We start from the raw sequence: 21470 nt of genomic DNA on the forward strand, positions 1-21470 counted from the left end.
TTGGTGACCTATACTCTTGTAGTGCAATAAACATTTTAAAATTTATGTCTTGGTGGGGGAAAAAAAAGGGGAAATACTAAGGCATAGTATTTATTTTATTTGGCTGCTGTTGCTCTTCCTTTAAGAAAAGATACAGAATACCGAAATAACTTTGTAATTTACTTATTTAGATTTGTGGGACTGTGTCATCTATACAAGAAATAAGCATTTTTTTTTTTTTTTATTATGGTGGCTTTTATTATATTATTTTGTTAGTAAGGAGGTACTACAGAATAAGTGCTTAGATACATCTGTTTAGAGGCTGGAGAATTGGTGTGTGCTTACGTTTCTTTAATTTCAGAAAGTGGAAACAGAGGCTATAAAGGCGATATTTTGTGTTGTCTTAGGCTACCGTACTTGCTTGGCCTGTCTCAGTGACACTGAATTACCTAGAGATCATTCATTGGGAACTGCATAACAGAACGTTCCACCTTTGCTTTCTTAAATTCCATCTTTCTGCAGGTGCACTTCAGTTGCCTTGCAGGCTTTATAAATCTTTCATAAAGTGCTGACCGGCCTCAATTGAAGACCTTTGTTTATAAAATACTTACTGATATGTTTGCTCTAAAATGAGTGTTATATTGGAGCTCTCCAATCAGAATTTCTCTTGTATTTTGAAATTACATTCTTGTGTCTGTCTTTCCCAGTATTGCATTTATACTTGTTTTCACATGTAACTGCATTGAAAAAAACTAAAACAAAACCAAACAAAACCTCAAAACCCTCATAACAAAAAAATATAGACCAATAATATTTACAGGAAGAAAAGTTTCTTTGGTATCATTTCACTCATGTTTAGCTGTTTTCATACCTTTTTCTGCTATATTGGAAGATTTTAATTTCTTGTCCAGTAAATATTCTGAAAATACTTTCTTTTTTAAAAATACTGTATTAATAGGATGAACCCAATGATTTCTTGAGTAGAAGTTGCCTTTTGTTATACAGAAAGGCACGCTGTAGGGCAGGAGAAAATCATGCTGTTCTTAAAATAGGAGGAACATATTCAGAGCAAAGTTAATTGTTAGCCTTGCATGCATAAAGTGGTGACTCACTTTGAGGGTGGAAGTAATAAAATGCTGCTTTTAAGATAAGATGATGTGATAGGGTTTAGGGTATTGTACAGATCAAAATGGAGATACCTCTTTGTCCCTAAGACAGTTTCACATAATTGTTTAAGTTTTCATTTGTTTTGGGGTTTTCAAGAAGTAAAAGCTTGGAGTTCCCAGAGGAACTTTTTTCCTCATGTGTGTAAACTGTTTAAATGTGTGTATGTACGCACACATGCTGACTTACTAAGAGCTACATATATGTTTATAAAATACTGTTTCAACTTCTGTCAAATTAAGATTAGGGCTTTGTTGTTAACTATTTTCTCGGTTCCTGTTTTAGATTAAAAACGTTTGTCCCCCGTTACACTTCATTTGATCTATGCCTATGCAACCTCAATGTTTCTCGCTTACAAATTTTGTCCTGAAAATAGGTTATTAGGACAGTTATCTGAGACTTTTAATGACTATTAATTATTTAATGTAGTGTACATATAATGTATTTTGAAACTGTATTTACTTAAGAACAAATCATGCATTAATTTTTCTAAATTATCCTGCTATGTTTTTACTGTGTCTGTTACTTTCTTCTGATGCTGCAACTCCAAGTGTTCAGCAATAAAATTAAGAAATATTGTAGTTGCTGGCTTCAGCAAAGCTGTAGCCTAGTGCTGTTGCAGAAAAATAAGTACTTGTTATGTAAAATATACAAGTTGCCTTTGATCCTTATTACTTTGAATGACTCTTTAAAACTATGCCATCGTTTAATGACAATGGAAAACAAGAGGAAAATGACTCTTCAGTTCTGATGCCATTTGTGGTGTCTTCAGTCTGTGATAGGTGATATTGCTGAGGCAAAGGGTATGTCCTTAGACTGTCTCATAGTGCTGCATGGTCTGGAAGATAAAGCATGGGCTAGATCTAGCCTGTACACACTTTAAAACGTTCCCAGAAAACCTTTATTTTTACCAATATACGGAATACTAAAGTCATTACTGAGCTGTTGAATGGAATGATAGCTGAATACAAGCACAGAGTGCTTAAAAAATCCGTAATAAAGTGATATTCAGTAGCACAGCAAATATACCTGTTGTGGTGAAGTTAGCTGTCATGTTTCCTGAAAGCAGAGATTGATGTGCCTAGCCATTTTTTAACTGAACATAATAGCACGATTTCATGATGTTATTTTCTAATCATGTTCCACTGCAAGTAAGAAATTAGATGTAAGTACCCTGGTGTGGGTCAGACAACATTGTGCTGGTTGCTGGCACTACTGACGTTGGATGTTGCATTTTATTCTTGCTCTGCTTACCGTAAACCATTTCCCAAAGATTGTGGTCCAGGAGTGACAGGTGTAGCCTCTTGCATGGAAGACTTAAGCACATGTGGGTTTTCATTGCCATCAGTGCTTTACTTCCCCCCCTTTCCCCCCGTTGGGTACAACTGTGTACATTAAATATTCAAAATAACAGTGTGTGACTAAGATAGAAATGCATGTATTCCTCACACACACTTTTCATTGAGCTCACAGTTTAAATGTTTCAGCTTATTTAATTTTTGTATTTTTTTTTTTTCCTTGCACAACTTCTCAACTTATTGCAGGGTAGAGCAGTCGAAGCGGATGCCGCTTTCGGGCATGTAGCACAGAGATGTAGTATTCTGCAAAGATGTGAGCATGTGCTTTCTGCTTGTGAATAGTCCTATTTGATTAGGATCAAAGTGACTAGTTAGGTTGCCCTGAGTAAAATGCCTGCTTCTGATCTTCTGCTGTCACCACTTGGCAAGTCCAGCTCATGCAGCATGGCTTTGACTTGAGGAGTTATTCTGAAACCAGTAATCACCAAACATTCAGCTGATTATCTACAGTCAAAAAAAATCCAGAAGGCTTGCTTTTATTTGTGATGTGTTTCATCAGTTATTGCGGAATCCTCTGCCTCTTCCAATTGCCTCTGTAGTAACAAAACATAAATCCTTGCTGTTCATTTAAAACACTAAGTGCAGTCATTAAATTAAACATAGTTTGATTTCATTTTTTAACACGCTAACTGGATTTGCTTTGATGTAAGGTTCTTAATAATTGTTATTGCATTGATAAAAAATAAATGCAATTGTTAATGACATGGAGATATTTGAATAGAACATGTTTGGCTGGGCTCAAGACTGTGGATATGCACCTCCCTATGGAGTTATTATTTACTTCAGACTTACAGATTGAAAAGGCAAGCAGCAGAGACAACAGATACTGTAACTAAGGCACTCTTTCATACCGTATTTTCTCCTTTTGGTATCTCATCAACAGTGGTGAGCATAATTAGTTTTTTTTCTGGAGGCAGCATCCATGGCTGTATCTATTAGAGTATTGCTTTTGTTAATTGCCCTTTCTTTGTTGATTGGTATGTGAAGATCAACTCTAGCTCTGGGCTTACTGAAGCTTTTTAGGATTATTAATGTCTGGTTCCTGGTTTTAGCCCCTCTTTCAGGTAAAATACTGAGAAAGAATGATTTAAAATGTAGCCATTTTTGCTATTGCTGATGCAGTCATGCTGTGATAAGGAAGAAATCCTTTTCAGGTGTATTAGAATAGGAAATGCCAGTCACTCTAAATGAGGTTTCCGGTTGTCTGTGCTTTCACCACAAATCCTAAAGCCAGGGATCTTTCAGGGCATGTTCCATAAACAGAATTAAACCAGGCAAACATCAGTAAAATCATTCAGTACCTTTAACTGCCCAGAGCTAATCGTTTTCTCAATCACACTCTCTTGTGACTTGCAGATGACTTTTTTCATAACCTTTTATACTGATCGACTTACTACATCTTAATGCTGAATGAGCTCTTACTTCATTTCATTTCCATCCGGGGAGAATGTTAATAGTGCCAGGGTAGCATTCATAAATGACATGGATGGATACACTGTGGGCGACGTTCTTGGTACAAACACACCTCCGTAGAGAGTATCTACCTTGTCTGAGTTGAAACAAACAGAAAAAATAATTAATGAGAAAAGGTTTTTTAAAATTATTGAAGCATTTATTGCATACCAAAATTGATACATTGACGTATTTTTACTAACTAGTAGTGGGATGCAAGCTTCTTGGGGAGAGGAGTCATTTGCCCCTGAAATTGCTGTCTGAAGTGATATTGAAATGCTAATATTTTCCTGTATCAAAGTTCACTTTTTGCAGTCTGGCAATGTCTACAGTTCTTAAAGATTTTCATGGGATCTGTGTGTATAAAGCAATAGTAAAAATATAAGTCACAAATCTTGATGGAGGATTGTTAAATGATCAAATACAGTGTTTCAATTTGTTCTTCAACACCACCTGTGAGCACACTCATTTCAGGATTGTAGCTCTTTGCAGTTGTGTCAGTCTTCCCACATTTCCAATTTGCCATCATATTATTTGGCTCAAAATTATAACAGATAGCTCAGTGGCTTAGATTTTACATGTCTCTAATGTACTTTGACAACTTCAGAAGCAAAAGAGTTAGCCAAATCCAGAGCAGTGCTTGGTTCGTTTTAAAGTATGTGACTTGACTTGCTGTTAATCCCCATTCTACAGGAAACTATTGATATCGAAGCTAGCACAATATTCACGTGTGCTTTAATTCTATCCAAACCCTATACTGAAGAGTTTTGGCATAAGGGTTATTGCTTCACTGGTGTTTGTCCTCAGATACATGTTGGGTTTTTTTAAATCCCTTATATTTGCAGCAATTTGTTGGTATTTTGCTGACCTCTGCATGAATTGAAAAAAACTGCAAAACTCAAACTTTTATGCTGCATTCTCAAGCCCCAATGGTTTTGTTAATACGTTTGATACTGGCAGAGAGTAAAGTGTAACATAAATGACTTGAATTCATTTTGCTGTGTATCTACCTCAAATTGTAATGATGCTTTTTCTGCTCCACCTATAGCTTCCTGCAGATTTCACAAAGCTGCACCTTACTGACAGTCTCCACCCACAGGTGACCCACGTTTCATCTAGTCACTCAGGATGTAGCATCACTAGTGATTCAGGAAGCAGCAGCCTTTCTGATATCTACCAGGTAAGACTGGAATGGATGCTGATGGGAGGTGCAATTGCCAACAGCTTTGACATTAATAGTTGAATGCCTGTGCTATTGTGTATTGTCAGGTTTTGTCTGAAGCAGGACTCAAGAGATTTCAAAACCACTGATTTTTTGTTTGAATCGTAGTAATTTCAGGGTTTTATTTGCCGCATACTAGATCTGACGTTTGTGAAAACTCAGCAAGAAATCTGCAGCACAGCGATATGAGGCGTGTTGCCTTCGTTGGTCAGGATCCGAGTCAGCAATGTAGGGGTGTAGTGTTTGGCAACATTGCAGGATTGTGCTTCTTTAAATTTTGTTTGTAATTTGTGACTTTTGGGGGCGGAAATGTTCCTGAACTTCAGCGTGGAGAAGCCAACGTGGCCTCTCCAGCAGAGGTCCCTGGTGGGACCCAGGGGGTAAAGGGGTTTTGTTCCTGGCTCCTGCACTTCACCTCGTCTTTCTGTCTCTCTGATTTGCCACATGTAAAACGACAGCTGTGGCGGTTAGGGCTGGAAGACTAGACTTTGAGATCTGCTAATGAAAAGTGCACATGAGCCAGGTGTGATGATTAAGAGCTGGATCAGAATTTCCAAACTGTAGATTTAGGACCTTGTAACGTGAGGGATTTTTTCTTCTTCTGGATGCTGTATTTTACAGTTCCTAGAGTTATTGGCTTCGACATCTAGAACGTATTCAGTGGTAGGGAGAGAGAAAGAAGCAGTGAGCAGCTCGTGCTGGGCTGACCTGAGGGGCATATTCCAGTTTCCCCACCCTGTAGAGACCTGGTGCCAGCATCTCAGTAGTGCTGTCTCTTCTGGCTGTCCTGGGAAGGATGGAGAGGTTGAACTGGTGAGGCTTTTTAAGTTGTTATACCTCTGGGGGTGCTTCTTGTCATAAAGATCTATGCTGTTCATTTGGAGCAGCTTGAGTTTGGAGGGATTTACTGTGAAACTGATCCAGAGGGCCCCTAGGGCACTTTGGGGTGTGCGTATTTCCTCTAAATAAAAATTAGGAGAAAAAATCTGAAAGTCTAGATCCTTCATGTGATGTTTACAGTTCTTGCAATGTCAAAGAGGAGGACTTGTCCTTCTGGTAAGAAAATATAGCAATTTGTTATTCTGAAAAAAAAATCAAAATGTTGTTCTATCACAACAATTGTAAAAAAATTAATGGTACTAGTTCTAGTTGAAGTACTGTTTACCAGAATAATGTTTGTTTGGGATGTTTTTAAAAATGCAAATGTAGCCATTTAAGCAATGGCAAAAGCATCTTCTGTACAAGTATGTACAAGTTCAGTTGTGAGCATAGTTGTAGCATGTAGTCTGCTTCAGGTGAATAAGCTTGTAGGCTTTTCTGTGGGAGAAGATAGGCTATAAAAAGGTCCCAGTTCAATTTAGATAGTAATTGCAATAATGCAAAGGTTTATTTTTGTGAAAAATGTCAAAGTAACTGAACACTTTAGGCATAGCATATGCCAGTCAAGTATGTTTGTCAGAATTTCTTCTGAGAGAGGATTACTTGGAGACAGGATTTAGGTTTTTACTGTGAGGGTGAAGAAGATGTAAAATCAGCTTTGTTCTTCAAGTCTTCTATAGATTTTCATACCTTTCATTCCACAGATTTTACATTTTAACATAAAAATAACAAGTACCTCTAGAGACACAGTTGTAGGTGGCATTTAGTTACAGTCATAGAGTTACTCTCTAGATAAGTTGGAAGTAAATTTTTGCAGAGTTTCAGCAAAACTTTTAAAAATAGAAAAGGATCACTGAATCTCTGGGAAACTGAAGAAAAACAGCTGTACAGAAGCTTCAGAGAAATACATGTTTCTGTAGTCACCAACCTGGTGTATGAATCCCATAATAAGTTCTGTTTGCAGTAATGGAATCAATGGGATGGTTGGTGTTTGAAGAGAGTTAATGGTTTTGTGAAGTATTTTTATGGGGAACATTTACTTTTTAAATATTCTTTTCAATTTAATTTAAAAAAATATTGGGGATACCTTGTAATTCTTGGTGGTCTTAAAAATATTAACTAGTTTCTTAAATCTACAGTTAACACCTCATTTAAAGATGCCTTGGCAGAGATGTATTGAGAACTGTGTAAATGTACAATGTTACAGTAATTATTAAAATTACTTAGGTCTTATCGAGAAATATGAGCATGTTTTGTTGAATGTAGCCTCATGTTTTTGTGGTAATACACATACTTGAAGAAGCATTTATTTAAAAAATGAATTGATAAGTTTAGGTGTTGAAACTGATAAGCTTAAGGTTAAATTATTGAATTTAACTTTTTATGGTACCAAGTATTGTTTGATTTAATGATTCCTCACATTGCTAATCATTAATTTCTTTCTTCAGTTTCAGTTGTAAAGGAATGTATTGCAGCAATGTTAAGTTAGGCTGAAGTACTGCCAAAAAAATGCCACAACAAAATAAAATGGCTGTAATTTCAGTTCTCTCGGGTCAAGGATTAAATCAACAGAAATACTTCTTGAAATTGAGATTGTTTCAGTCATTCTTTCTCAATTATTTGCCTTTTACTTCTCTCCCAAGTGTGTGTTTTTGTTTTTTTTTTTCAAAAACAGTAAGGCATAACCAAATCATCTACATGTTATTTTTTTACTTCAACTTCAATAGGTCTTAGGCAAAGCTCAGTATTGTTGTTCCTCTGATTCTTATGTTAGGTATATAATGTCATTTTTCTGTTCAGTAGAATGGATTTCTGTTCATTATGCCTAAGTAGAAAGGAATGATTTAGAAAGATTGCCATCTTATCCTTCAATTGATAAATAAAACAAATGTTGGGTTTTTCCCAATTATTCTATTAATTGGATCTTTGTTTTTGAAATCTGAGTTAATGATATGTCAGGTTTTGCATCCTAGTAAGTTTTAGTTCTGTAGCCTTCAGAGCAGCTGTTTGCAGTGAAAATATGTTCATGGCCTTTTAAGATTTTTTTTTTTTAATCATGAAGCTGAATCTTCAGATGCTTTCAGCATTGAGCTGAGAATATTTCCTTTTAAATATTAATGCTGTAACTAAATTTGTTTGTCAAATGTTGTACATGAAAGAACTTCTTTTAGGATAAGAAGTACTTACCAAAATAAAATAAATAATCCTTTGTGTTTACCCTACCAAAGTCTCAAAAATATTTCAGGTGCCAATCAGCAAGGTCCTTAAGTGTTGTTACTTTTTATTTTAGGAAATAAGTTCATAAAGTGACTGACTCTGTAATGTGACTGGAGAGGAAGGGGAATGCTGACTGTTAATAGATTGTGTGCAGGCTTGTATTTGCCAAGAACAACACTCGTGTTGATTTGGCAAAGCAAATGGTTCACTGCTGCTCCTCACGTATGGTTGCTCGCTCCTGTTTCTCGTGCTTAGGTAATGCTTCCTATACGGAAGCAAATACCTGTTCCTGATTGCTCCTAAATGCTTCCTTTACCTGTCACGTATATTACCAGATGAGGATCCCAGTTTGAGAGCGAGGAGATTTAAGCCCGTGAACACGTGTTATTGCCCCTCCCTGTTTTGGGAAGGCGGCGTTGTGTTGTGTTGGCTCAGCTCTGCCCTTTGCCAGCCTTTCTTTGCCTTGTCCTGTCCTCAGCCCATGGCTTCCTGCCGGCCCTACGTGCCCTTTGGTGTCTGCCCAGATACTCCTGGCGGTACAGGAAACCGGGAACATCCTTTCCGACACCCTCCCAGGATGTGTGTATTGCTTGGAAATTTTCAAGATGTCAACTTTGTTTTCTCACGAGTCCGATACGGTAACTTTAGAAGAAAGGTCCACCTTCCAGAAGGTCTTCCCGAGAGCGTCCAAAGTTTTATCTCTCTAACCAGAGAGCCCGTGCAGCCTGCCCCTAAGTCGCTGTATGCAAAATAAAGAGGTTTTGCCTTAAGATTAAGTCAGTCTTTCTGACGGTATCAGCTTCTGCAGTGCAGGGCTCTGGGTAATGCAAGGGCGTCTGAAACGGCTCAGGTAAACTATGTCCTGCTGAACTCCTTCCCCCGCAGTTTTGGCTAAGTGCTGGGCAGTACCTTCTCGCTCCTGGTGAGTTCGGGTCCTCTAATCCATTCTGCAGTTTATAGCCTAGGAGTAAGTTCCAGAGTTGCTGTTCTGTATGCCTGTGGTCTCAGCAAGCGTTGCTCCGTTTTGAGAAAGTGGCAATTAGTTGGCGATGGGTGAGGATGCTGTTCCTGGTGGTTACGTTTTTCCATCTCTAGGGAGGAAAACTGCTCAGACCGACTCCTGTGAGAGATGTGTTGTAAATTTTGTAGTGGATAATGAGAGAACAAATATGAAGAGGGAGTGCAGTAAAAATCTTAGACTGAAGGAGTTTTAAGGTATTTCATGGTCATTTGCGCTCATGTCAGCGGAGTATGAAAAAATAATTTTACTACTTTAGGTTTATGTATGATTTCTGTGCATGTAATAATTACAATTGTAATATATATGATAACTTTTTAATAAACAAATAGATATTATAATTACATGGATTGAATTTCATAGCAATGCATTGATACTGTAAACTTTTATCCAGTGAATTGAAAGCTCATGTAAAACAAAATCCCAGCCATGATTTCTCTCTGTGGGGAAGCTGGATCTGATATGTCTATACGACAGGATGAAGTATTTCAAGCTAATGAGACTTCTGCAAGTGATTTCACGAGAGGTGTAGTGCCTATGTTCTTGGTGTTTTCTATCAGTGTCGGCTTAAAAATTAGGAAGTAAAAAAATGAATGCTTTCACTAATAAACATTCTTAATTTCATTTTTGGTTTATTTTTTAGCCCTTAAACTACCATGATCAAAAAATAAGGTGGGGGTGGGTTTTTTGAGCTGAGCATGGATACTTTCTTTGTTAGCTTCATGGACTTGAAGGACTGCACCAGACAACATATTTTTGCTTTGTGCAACAAGTTTCTTCTATGCTTTTTTTTTTTTTTGTCCCTCCAGTGTTTTTTTCTTGCATGTTTGGAGATTTTGGATTATCGATTTAGGTGCTGACATTTGTCACAAAGGGGATTTATTCTTCAGCATGGTGCATTTTTGTTCTTAATGTTTCCTAAAGAAGTTAAAATAAAAATCAAAACCAAAAAGTCTAGGCTAAAATATTCTGTTTAAAATACTAAGAAATCAGTAGTTAATGTGTTTAAGGGTTTTCTAGTTTTTTTCTCTTTATATTGTTATGCTCAGCTGGAAGCTTTTTCCCCAAACCAGTGTAGAAAAGGTGACCATGAAGGTCATCTTGTAAGCAGTTCTCCAAGTGTTCTCACCCTCTTTCCCATAGTAAGGGGGGTGGGTGGGTGGGGGTGTGTGTCTGTGTGTGTCTGCGCGCGCACGCGCAAACATGTATATTGGAGGGAGAGTTACTTCACTGTGTAAAGATATAGATCTCTTGGATGACCTAACATCCCCCTTGAGCTCTTCCAATATTTTTCTCAACAGATACCTCAAAACTGGTTGGAGAAAGAAATGAGGTGGTAAAGGAGGTCATCTTCTTTAGCTGTTCGTGTAGTCCATTGCCTCTCTCGTTCTGTCTGTGTTCATGATGCCTCCAAAAAAATGAAAGACCAGTAGAGTTGGGCTTAATCAGTTTCTTCTCATACCAGTTTAAAGGGACCAACAGGGTCTTCCATTTCCCCAGTCTGCCCAGTTTGACGTAAGGGGAATGAATTATAGTACTTTTTCTTTTCTTTTCTTTTTTAAACACACGCTCACTCCCCATACACACCCCTCCCCCCCCCTCCCCCCCCAAATCAGTCAAGGAGCCAAAGGCTAACTGAGAACTTGCACAGAGCTCCTTTACTTTGCATCTTTTTCTAGTTTTTTCACAGTATTTGTTTAATTAGCTGTTATCACTCGCATCTAGAAGTGATTTTGGACTTGGAGATCCTTAGCAGTTGGAGCAACCATTTTTATATTAGTACAATATTAGCCTTTATAGACACTGCTTAAAATTGTGCAGGTTCTCCTTAGGTACCAAATGTGAAATAACTCTTCACCTCAGGCTTGAAAATGTCTGTCTTAGTCTCCTGGCTTTCTTGTTGGTGATGTGACAAATAAAATATTAGGCTGTCACTATTATGTGATTCCTTCGAAGCTTCAGCAAATTTCTCATGCCATCTTTCCAACTGTGAAGAAAATTTTTATTGCAGCTGGTGTTCAGACTTTGGAGAGACATTGTTTTGTACTTTAAGCTGCAAACACCATTTTTCTTACTTGCAATCTCTTTAGATTTATTTAAGTGAAGCTAATTTCTCTTATTACTCTAGAAACAAAGGACAACATGCACCTATGGAAGCTCTGATTCCTGAGTTGTATTTCATCCTTGATTACATGCCCTGAGAAGTTCTAAGTCTTGTGATTGACTGTAGTACAAATTCTGTCGGGTATTCACCTGGTGTTTTGGATTTTCTGCTGCGGAGGTTTATAAGGAAGCCCCTGTGCTCAAAGGAGCTAATCAAGGTTTTTCCTTTAGTTTTACATAAATGCGTGGCTGTTGCTTCATAACTGTGTTCCTGCGTGGACATGCTGGATTTTTCTAGAACATGAGGGAGTACAAAAGTACTCAAAGTAGGTGGGTTATGAAGTTTAACGTGTCAGCAAGAGGACTTTGAATACTTAATGTCATACTACTAAGTATGCTACTACATGCTACTAAGCCTAAAGAAGCTACTTGCAATGTTTTTGTAGGTAAATTTGTGTGTGCTTTTACTATGAAGACAGATTTGATTATTCTTAATAATGTAACAAAACTCATGCAAAACTTTTTGCGTGTATAAACAGGAGTCAGGGATGAGTTGTTTGATACTTTGCTACTATGAATGCCTGTTGCCTATGTGGAAAGGCTACATTTGTGTTCCTTTTCTAACTTTTGTGTAATCATAATATTTTCAGAAAGTTACTTGAAAAAAAATATTTTTTTCTCAAAAGATGAGGTTTATTTTTAAAGGTGTTCTAAGTTAAATTAATAATTTTTATTACTACTCTGTGGATTGTTGCGTTCAATTCTGAACTTTGTTGCAGTGGTTTGTATTTTTTGATAACTAGTAAGTTAGAACTAGTTCTGTTATCATTCAGGTTTCTACCAATAACTTCAATTGTCAAAAAGATTTAATTAGCTTGGTAAAAAGTGATCGTCTTTGGGAAATGCTTGTAGCCTTTAGCAGTATTTTTAAAGTATTTTCTGAATACAAAGTTTGCATTTAATTTCAGTGTGAGAATTTTTTTTTAAATAGCATCAACTTCTCTTGCTAATAGAGCTTCAACTTCTATCCAGTTCTGTTTTCTAGTTTTAAGATAGTAAAAAAACTAGTCTTTAAATAATCAGATTTTATACAATATGTGGAATTTTCTCATGTATGTTAGCATTGCATGACTAAATTCTGCAGTCATTTTATTAACGTCCTTTTGAGAGAGCTTAATCTGGGCAGGTAGGAGGGGCGCTTGTTAGTAATGGGAAAGTTTGCAAAATTGACTGTGAATTGGTGAATCCCACTGTCACTGGAATTGTTGCTGTTGAAGACTTCTGATCCTGACAGATTGGTGTCATAAGCTGTGTCTGCTGACTCCATCGTCACTGCTTTTTCCACCAGTCGCTTTTGATGAAGCCTATTTTGAAAGAGTAGTTACAGCAACTGTTTCAAATATGTCATAGGGAACATGGATGTTAAACAGAGTGAGACTGCAAATGAAAATACAGCTATCAGCGCTATCGTTTTTGTGGTTCGTTTGTATGCCGGTAACATCCATCTTTATTCTGCTTAAGAAATGCTTAGCATTTTTTTCTTCAAAAACAACAAACTACGAAGTGAGAATAATTTGAATATCGTGTAGGTGCTGTTATCATGCTTTTTATATTAACAAGACCCTGTTAGAAAGCTTGTGTTGTGCTGTAGGACAGAAGCATTTAGGAATGACAGTCGCTGCCCCGATCTGTGTCCAGCCATATGCTACCGTTCATAAGGTGGCCACGTATCAGGCCGTGACAGTAACAGATGTCAGACGCAGCTACTGAGGCAGAAACAGGGAAGATGATTCTAGGAAAATACTGACGTAATTTGTCTTACCTTCTCTACGTTTGGAGGGTGACCTTGTTTTGGGTGGGTTTTTTTACCAGTGTGAGAGACAGGTCGCTAAAACAGGCTTTAGTAGCTGTGTTTGCTCCATGTAGTATTTTTAAAGTAGATGTGAATGTGTTGCGTGCTTCCAGAGTCTCAGAAACAAACCATCCCTATAAGGCATGTGAAACTTGATTTCTCGAGCCATGGCTTAAAACTTGCTCATTAGAAACTGGCATTTCCTTAAAAATTGTCATAGCTGAGCCTCGGCAGCTGCCGTGGTATTAAATCAGGTTCTCAGAAAAAGCAGCTTTATCACCCATGATAGACAAATGTTTGTGGGATTTATTAAGTGTTTGGTCTTAAAATTAAATCATTAAAATGTATTTACCTTTAGGTGCTATACTAATGACCTCAGGCTATATATGGACTATGTTCTCCTTCATTTTAATACAGTTTAAAGTAGGTGAAATTTGCCAGTTTGCCAAGTAGTCCATCTGTGGTGTTTAAGCAGTGACTTCGCATTTTTTCTGCATCTGTAAATTCTTATACAGTTTATCAGCCAATGAAAGCTATATTTAACTGTGTTCAACTGGAATTGTGAAAGAAAAATACAGTCCTAGGTTAGTGGGAGACAGCAAAATTCCCGTAGCATTTTGATGCTGTACTTATTGCCCAAAACTGTCTATTTAAAATTACACTGTATTCCTAAGTATCTGAAAACGTAAAGTTGGGGTGGGAACTGAAACTGTTTTAAATGCACTGTTTATTTTTTAAAAAATATATTCAGCTAATACTTCAAGAAATTGTTCCTCGAAATGACTGCCTTCAATTCCCCCAAGACGCACTGATTAAATAATGTCTGTTGAATCCTCTTTGTGTGGCTGATTGAAACAAGTGTTAAAAGACCTATTTAAACAATGGTTTTGGGTTGATTAATTGTAAGTTATTTTAAAAAGATATGTAAAGAAAAAAGCAATATACAAAATATTGAGTGAATTTGAGTGATCAATTAGGTAATAGAATTAATTTCTGTACATTTAACTAGAAAACTAGTAGCAGTGAAGCATTTTAATGTTTTCTTTTTTTTTTTTAATTGTTTATACATGAATTTAGGCTACAGAAAGTGAGGCTGGTGATATGGATCTCAGTGGGTTGCCAGAGACAGCAGTGGATTCTGAGGATGATGACGACGAAGAAGACATTGAAAGGGCATCAGATCCTTTGATGAGTAGGGATATTGTTAGAGACTGCTTGGAGAAAGACCCAATAGACAGGACAGATGATGACATTGGTAAGTTATTGCCATGTAGTAAAATATGGTCAAACTTGTTCTCCACCAAAAATAAATTATTTTTTGAGCTTGAGGTTTTATTTTAATCACTGGCTTCTGTAGTTGGTAAGTTTAGTGTTTATTCTGTAAGGTAATTCATAAATGCTATAAATTCAGCCAGTGAATGCGTACAGCCAAAGAAGAGGAGGAAAACACACATAATGTGGGTGAACGCTATTAGTTGCTGGCCCTTTTGATCTCAAGCTTCAACTTCTAATTGATATCAGAACTGGAAAATAGTAAGACAGTAGCTTGGCAAAGCAAAGATATACGTTTCTGTTAAACATTGGGACCGTTAAGACCTGTATGCAAATGTGCATCTAATCAAACTAATTTGCTGTGTTAACGTCCAGGTTAATACATTGAAAGCAAAGCAGAACTAGAATTCAAATTCTTAGAGTTTCTAATCTAATCTGTTTCACTGGCTGAGTTTTAATTTTTTTTGTTTTATCAAAGTATGACTAAATGATGATTAAGGCTGATTATCAGATGAATCAGAGACTGGAGCATCTCTTTATATGAGGAAGGTCTAAGAGGGCTGGGACTCTTCAGCCTGGAGAAGAGGAGGCTCAGGGGGATCTCATCAATGCGTACAAATAGCTGGAGCAAGGGTGTAAAGAAGACAGAGCCAGGCTCTTCAGTGGTGCCCAGTGACAGTACCAGATGCAATGGGCACAAGCTGAAACACAGGAGGCTCTGTCTAACCACCAGGAAATGTTTGTTTTGGTTTTTTTTTTTTACTGTGACCAAGTGCTACACAGGTTGCCCAGAGAGGTGGTGGAGAGATCTCCCTCCTTGGAGATATTCTTAAAGCCATCTGGACATGGTCCTGGGCATTTGGCTATAGGTGGCCCTGCTTGAGCAGGTGGGTTTGATCAGATGAGCTCCAGAGGTTCCTTCTAACCTCACCATTCAGCAATTCTGCGTAAATAAAAATTTAGGAAAATTATGAGGTCCTATTGACTTCTTTCAGTAGGTATTTTAGATCAAACTGAATGCAAAAATGACTAGCATCCCTCAGCAGGACTACTAAGAAAAATTGAGTCTGTAGTTATGAGCAATTTAAAAAGTGAAAATACGGGATAAGTTCACTGTTGAGTACAAGTGCAGCTCCAGTGCATGCAGAAGACAGGGCAGTAGTCACCTTTAAGACAGTAATCCTGTCTGGTCTGTCCAAGGAGAACTTTGTGAATCCGCCAGATGATGATCAAGTACAATTTACTGTTAAGTGTAGCCTAGGAAAGGATGGCTTTACCAATGAATTTGCTCAGTTTTGTGAAATTTCCCTTCTTAATGTCTTGCTGTGTTTTATGTAGGCCTATCATAGTCTTAAGGAGTTATTGCCCTGGCTGGAGTATTGCAGATATCATTGGTTGTATTCAGAGCCCTCAGTTACATTACAATTCTTCCATTATGCTGACTTTTACTTTGCAGGGCTTCTATTGATAATATGACCAGCCAGTCTGTGTCTACAAAATACCCAGTAATTACAACAGGCCACTGTACATGATTTATTAGTATACAGAAACGATTGTGCAGCATTTTAGCTTAAGTAGCCTCCGGCATCTTGCTGAAGAACTGTCTTTACTGTGCTTTGTTGTTTTGACATGCACGACTCAGTGGGCTTTTTCTCCTTCAGAACAACTACTGGAATTCATGCATCAATTGCCTGCTTTTGCCAACATGACAATGTCAGTGAGGAGAGAGCTCTGTGCTGTAATGGTGTTTGCAGTTGTGGAGAGAGCGGGAACTATTGTACTAAACGATGGGGAAGAGGTCAGTAGAAGTTGCTTTTGACTCTGCTATTATACCAAACATCCCAGATTCCACAGGGTTAAGGTCCTCTTTTGTAGCTTAATTAAAAACAAACAAAAAAAAGTAACATTAGGCAGGTAAATTAAACCTCTTTTTGTTCCGGATTAGTTTGAAAGCTTTTGTTTACACATTCACACAACATTTCTTATGCATTAAAAGCAGAAGAAAATACTCTTCATAATATACAAAATGCTTCCTGCATTGGAAGCTGGATTGGGAGTTTATTTCGGTGTTCAGGTGATGTTTCAAAACCTTCTTTCCCTTTTTTTAATTTTTTTTTTTTTTTACAATCTTACATAAACCCTGAACATTAAAGGTAAATTTAAGCTCAGTTTTCTTGAGCTGGAAATAGTTGCACATTTAAGGTAAACTAGCTTATAAATGTTTTAAATAGGTGCTAAAAAAACCTTTCCTTTGGAAAAATTGTGAGAGTGGTATCTATATGGTATGATATTACAATGCTAAGTGATTCAGTTTTCATGTGTCCTGCAACATTTGATTTGTAGCTGGATTCCTGGTCAGTCATTTTGAATGGCTCTGTGGAGGTGACGTACCCTGATGGAAGAACAGAAATACTCTGCATGGGGAACAGTTTTGGTGTTTCCCCTACCATGGAAAAAGAATATATGAAAGGAGTGATGAGAACCAAAGTGGATGACTGCCAGGTAGAGTGTCGGACTGTAGAACATGCAAAATCACATACATACATGTATGTAATGCAACTCCATAGCCAGACATGGTTTTATTTTAAACCAAATATATGTAAAATCTCCAGTGTGTAACCCTGTACAATAGTTGGGAAATATGGCTCCTGCATACCCACAGTCTGGGAAATTAAATTCCTGGATAAGGGATCACTTTGGATGAAGAGGTTTGCCTACATGCTTTCTCCAGAACTTGAGGCCCAGCAGCCCGGTGCATACATCCATTGCTTCAAACTTTCCCTTAGCAGGATCTCAAGGTCCATTAGCCATTACAGGCTCTTTTACAGGTAACAGCCATTCTTCCTTACTTGACTTGGCTACTGAATCTTAAAGAAATACGAGCTCTCTCTCCCATGGTTTGAGTGGAAAATCTTCTAGTTTCAGCTAATCTGGCCTTTCAAGGAAAATGCCTTGATGTTTGCTGTAACACAAGCAGTCAGATGTAAGGAATGCTTCTCGTAGCATAAAACTACTAGCCTAAGCTGGATATGTGGTTGCTATTTGCTTATTCCTATCCAGAAAAGTATACCCAAACCCTGGGTGAATTTGAACCCTTTTGCTTGGTCCTGATGGCTAATTACTTTCCAGCAGATGTCCTTTGAAATGGGTGTAAATGGAATCACCTGGTTTAGTTTGCCCATCTAACTTTCAAAAAGTACATAAACAGTATCTTGTTAGGATAAGGTTTTGCTACAAACATGGGATTTCTGTTTCAGCTACTACTAGCTGCTGGAAATAGAAAAGGTATGTAAATTAATTTTCAATCAGAAGAAATACTGTTATTTTCTTTCAGTTAAATACCCAAGTTCATATAAGAAGACAGTTTAATCTTGCCCCAAAAGAGACACAAAGGTATAAAACTTTTAACAAGTTATAGAAGGTAATTCATAGTGTGTACAGCATTTTCTTTTTCTAAGTTGTACTGGGTGGTCTTAATTATATTTGCACAGTGTAGGTGCTAGGAATAGTCTGACGATATCTATTCTTGCATGTATTCTTGGCTGAGCAGATGATTGTAGAAAATATTTTTCCTGCTGTATACTTTAATCCAGAAGTAATTTGTTTCTGTGTGCCTGCACTCATGTAATTGAATAAATGTTAGTTTTCTTAATGATTGACTTTAATAATAATAGCTATGAAAAATGAAAATTATTTACAATAACAATAATCACACACACATAAAAAAAGCTAGGGTTTCCCTTCAATCTCTTAACGCTTCTAAATACCACACAAAAGCTTGCATGGGAGAAAAAATACCAGCTTGGATACTGCGCTTCATCTCCAGCAGAGGGGAGGTCAAAGCAGCTAGACAAAAATGGCTGATAATGCAAAATCATTTTGCTCTGTTGAATCTTGGTCTCCTCTAACTGCAAGATTGTAGTAGAAGTACTGTGCTTGTGTATTCATCTGCTTATTACAGCTGAACTGCTGGAAAGACAAATTTGGCTCACTGCAGGTTGAGAAGCTACTTTATCTTTTCTATTAATAGATTACTTGCATCTTAAGTCTAAATGCTTTTTCTGAAGATTTTACCTTTTAATACTGGTGCGCAATGATTCTTTCCAGTTTGTTTGCATAGCCCAGCAAGATTATTGCCGCATCCTCAATCAAGTGGAAAAGAACATGCAGAAGGTAGAAGAGGAAGGGGAGATTGTGATGGTGAAGGAGCACAGGGAGCTTGATCGCACTGGAACAAGAAAAGGTCACATTGTCATCAAGGTAAAAGCAAGAGGGGAATGTCTTGCAAAAGTTTGTGTTGTATAAGCTTCTTAACTTGGCAAGTTAGGTCCAGGATTAGTAGTGCTATATATTATAAAAATATATTTTTGCAAATAAACAGTTATTATTTCTAGTTTTTCTCTTTATAATTATGCACATCGGTAATTAGGTGATTTCTGTAGAAATTAATTACATAAATTTTTTTATATTTCTTATCACAATGGTTAAGCTGTTATGTTTGCTTAGCTCACCAGTCAATAGATGCTAGTATTCTTTTTAGTGTAATGCATCGTCAGCATGCTACAAGAAAAAAAAATTGGACTTATTGAAAATCTATTTTAATAACGAAGATTGATTTATTTTTTTTAATAGGGAACAGCTGAAAGGTTAACAATGCATTTGGTGGAAGAGCACTCTGTGGTAGACCCAACATTTATAGAAGACTTCCTGTTGACATATCGGACCTTTCTTTCCAGCCCAATGGAAGTGGGCAAGAAGTTGTTGGAGTGGTTCAATGACCCCAGCCTCAGGGATAAGGTTAAATCCCCTGAATACATACCTGTTACCATTTGCATTGAAATATAAGCTATTAAGAATAAAATATGTTTTAGAGAGAATGACTAAACTGAATAAGACACAAATATGGTGACATATTTTAATGGCAGAATATATGGATAAGACAAAGAAAATATTTTTCCCTATTTTATTGTATTTTTTTTAAGTATTAATGTGCTCAGGCAAGGTAAATTAGCCATATTTTACCTTGCTGTGTTTTTACAACATAACTTAGTTGCTTGCAAGTATATGGAAAGCTTTTTTCCAATAATCAGTATTTTTATTTAATATAATTCAATAGAATTCTACTGTGTCTTGTAATTTGAGCCTATACCTAAGTTCTCTGTTTTCCATACATAATACTAGTTAACACAACTTGACAAACATTTTGTGATAATTTATTTTTATATAAAGAGACTAGAAAATATAGCCTTTTTTAAGAATCTGTTGAGTCTTACACAGCATTAAAAAAACCCAACCTAAACACAAGAAAGCAATCAAACATCCTTTCCCTAAACAAAACTGCCATGATGGAAGAAGAAGGCCCTGTATATCCAATTTTGGCACACTGTCCATTGAGGCTATATTGTGCTTCACAGTGTAATGCTTTATTTTCACTTGTATGCAACTTTCTCATATGTAAAAAAAAAAAAAACCAAACCCAAAACCCACAAACAAAAAAACCCCAACCAAAACCCAAACAAAAACTCCACAAACAAAAAAACACCAGCACCAAAAAAACCCCCCAAACAAAACCTAGTAAAAATTTCCAGATGTCTTTTGCAAACTTGAAAACAAGGGAATTATAGCAATAAGGTTAAAGAGAAATTTGGTTTTCAACTTATATTTAAATCTGGGTATTTCTTCTAGAAGTGCTAGTATGTCTGTGCCTTGGAGGAAGGATCTTGCATTTGGCAGAGAGTAAGGGCTTTGCAGCTAATATTGTTTAGCATAGGTTTCTTACGGCTTCAGAGCTATGATACTGGAGTTCCTCTTTAAACTTATTTTTCTCATCCCCCAATGGATAATGCCCTCAGCCTCTGTAAAAGCAGGAGCCAGAACAGTTGCTGGTATCAGGTCTGTCTTTGATTTGCTGTCTCCAGAACTGACCCTTTCTGACATCCAGTAGTGCTGACAGAAAGGCAAGAGTCTGAGAACAGCTTGGGGCAAGTGGAGATAAGCAAGTCAAGATCAAGGAATCTGGAAGATTTTGGCTATTTTATATTAGGTGCTGATAGGCAGTGAGGAGAGGGAAGGGGGTGAGTAAAACTTCATGAGCGTGGTCAGTACTCAGTAGCAATCAGACCGGGACACTTGAGATCCAGCCTTACTGATGATTTTGCCCAGCAGCAGGTTGCTTGATTTTACAGCATTGATTCTCTTCTAATGCTGTTCCTGTTTGTGACACAAGTAATGGCATTCCTTTGGAAGTCACCGTTCAACCCTTTCAGCGCAGTGTCCTTTGGGTGTACATTAGTAAGTCCCAACTTTGAAAGCAGCATTGATAATGAAGCTGTTACTGTAGTGATTTAAAATATATTACGTGGTATGGCTTGCAACTTCCCAGCTAATTTTAAAAATCTGCAATTAGCCTAAATTTAACCAGATATTGTCTGGATATTCCAATGTCATCTACATTAATGAAAACCACCACAGATGTTTAACAGAAAGGAAGTTCATCTTCAATTTCAAAGGTGGAAAAATCTCACCTACGTCAGCAATGCTACCCCTAGCCTTACATCCCTGTGGTTGGGAGCTGCAACACAGCAGTGCTGTGCAGTTGCCTCCTGTTAGAAATCTGAACTCCCCTGGAGTTCTGAAGTACCTGATTAGTTTGGTCATTAATTTCAGCAAATCTTCTGAATTCACTTGCTTTTCTGGGGTAAAATGCAAACCACTTGGAAACTGTGTATGTTGGGTTGTGGATGCCTGGTGTCAGACTTTTAGCATAAGAGGCTGCAGAGATTTAGATTTTGTGCAGATGCAAAGAATGGACAAGTGTTAGCTTTAGCTGATGAAAATTTGCATGAGATTTTGTTCTTAAGCTCTAGTTCTTGAAATGTTTAGAGGTTTTCCCCTACTAACTTACTTTCCCAGCATAACAGAAGAAATGCAGCTGTATTTGTTAGAGGTAACTTT

At 37.2% G+C, this 21470-nt stretch overlaps 1 protein-coding gene across 11 annotated transcripts in view; it reads left to right on the forward strand.

Moving 5' to 3' along the window:
* The window catches only part of RAPGEF2 (Rap guanine nucleotide exchange factor 2), a 190817-nt gene that overhangs the window by 136768 nt on the left and 32579 nt on the right, over positions 1-21470 (forward strand). For 10 of the 11 annotated variants that reach the window (XM_075751801.1, XM_075751798.1, XM_075751804.1 and 7 more), the window contains 6 exons: positions 5002-5133; positions 14322-14499; positions 16178-16314; positions 16860-17018; positions 18624-18776; positions 19149-19313. In XM_075751801.1, coding sequence (XP_075607916.1) covers positions 5002-5133; positions 14322-14499; positions 16178-16314; positions 16860-17018; positions 18624-18776; positions 19149-19313 — 924 coding nt within the window. The remainder of the gene's footprint in view (positions 1-5001; positions 5134-14321; positions 14500-16177; positions 16315-16859; positions 17019-18623; positions 18777-19148; positions 19314-21470) is intronic. The other variant, XM_075751802.1, reaches the window with a different exon arrangement.

The sequence above is a fragment of the Balearica regulorum genome, chromosome 4, assembly GCF_011004875.1.
Source record: "Balearica regulorum gibbericeps isolate bBalReg1 chromosome 4, bBalReg1.pri, whole genome shotgun sequence".
Taxonomy (NCBI): Eukaryota; Metazoa; Chordata; class Aves; order Gruiformes; family Gruidae; genus Balearica; species Balearica regulorum.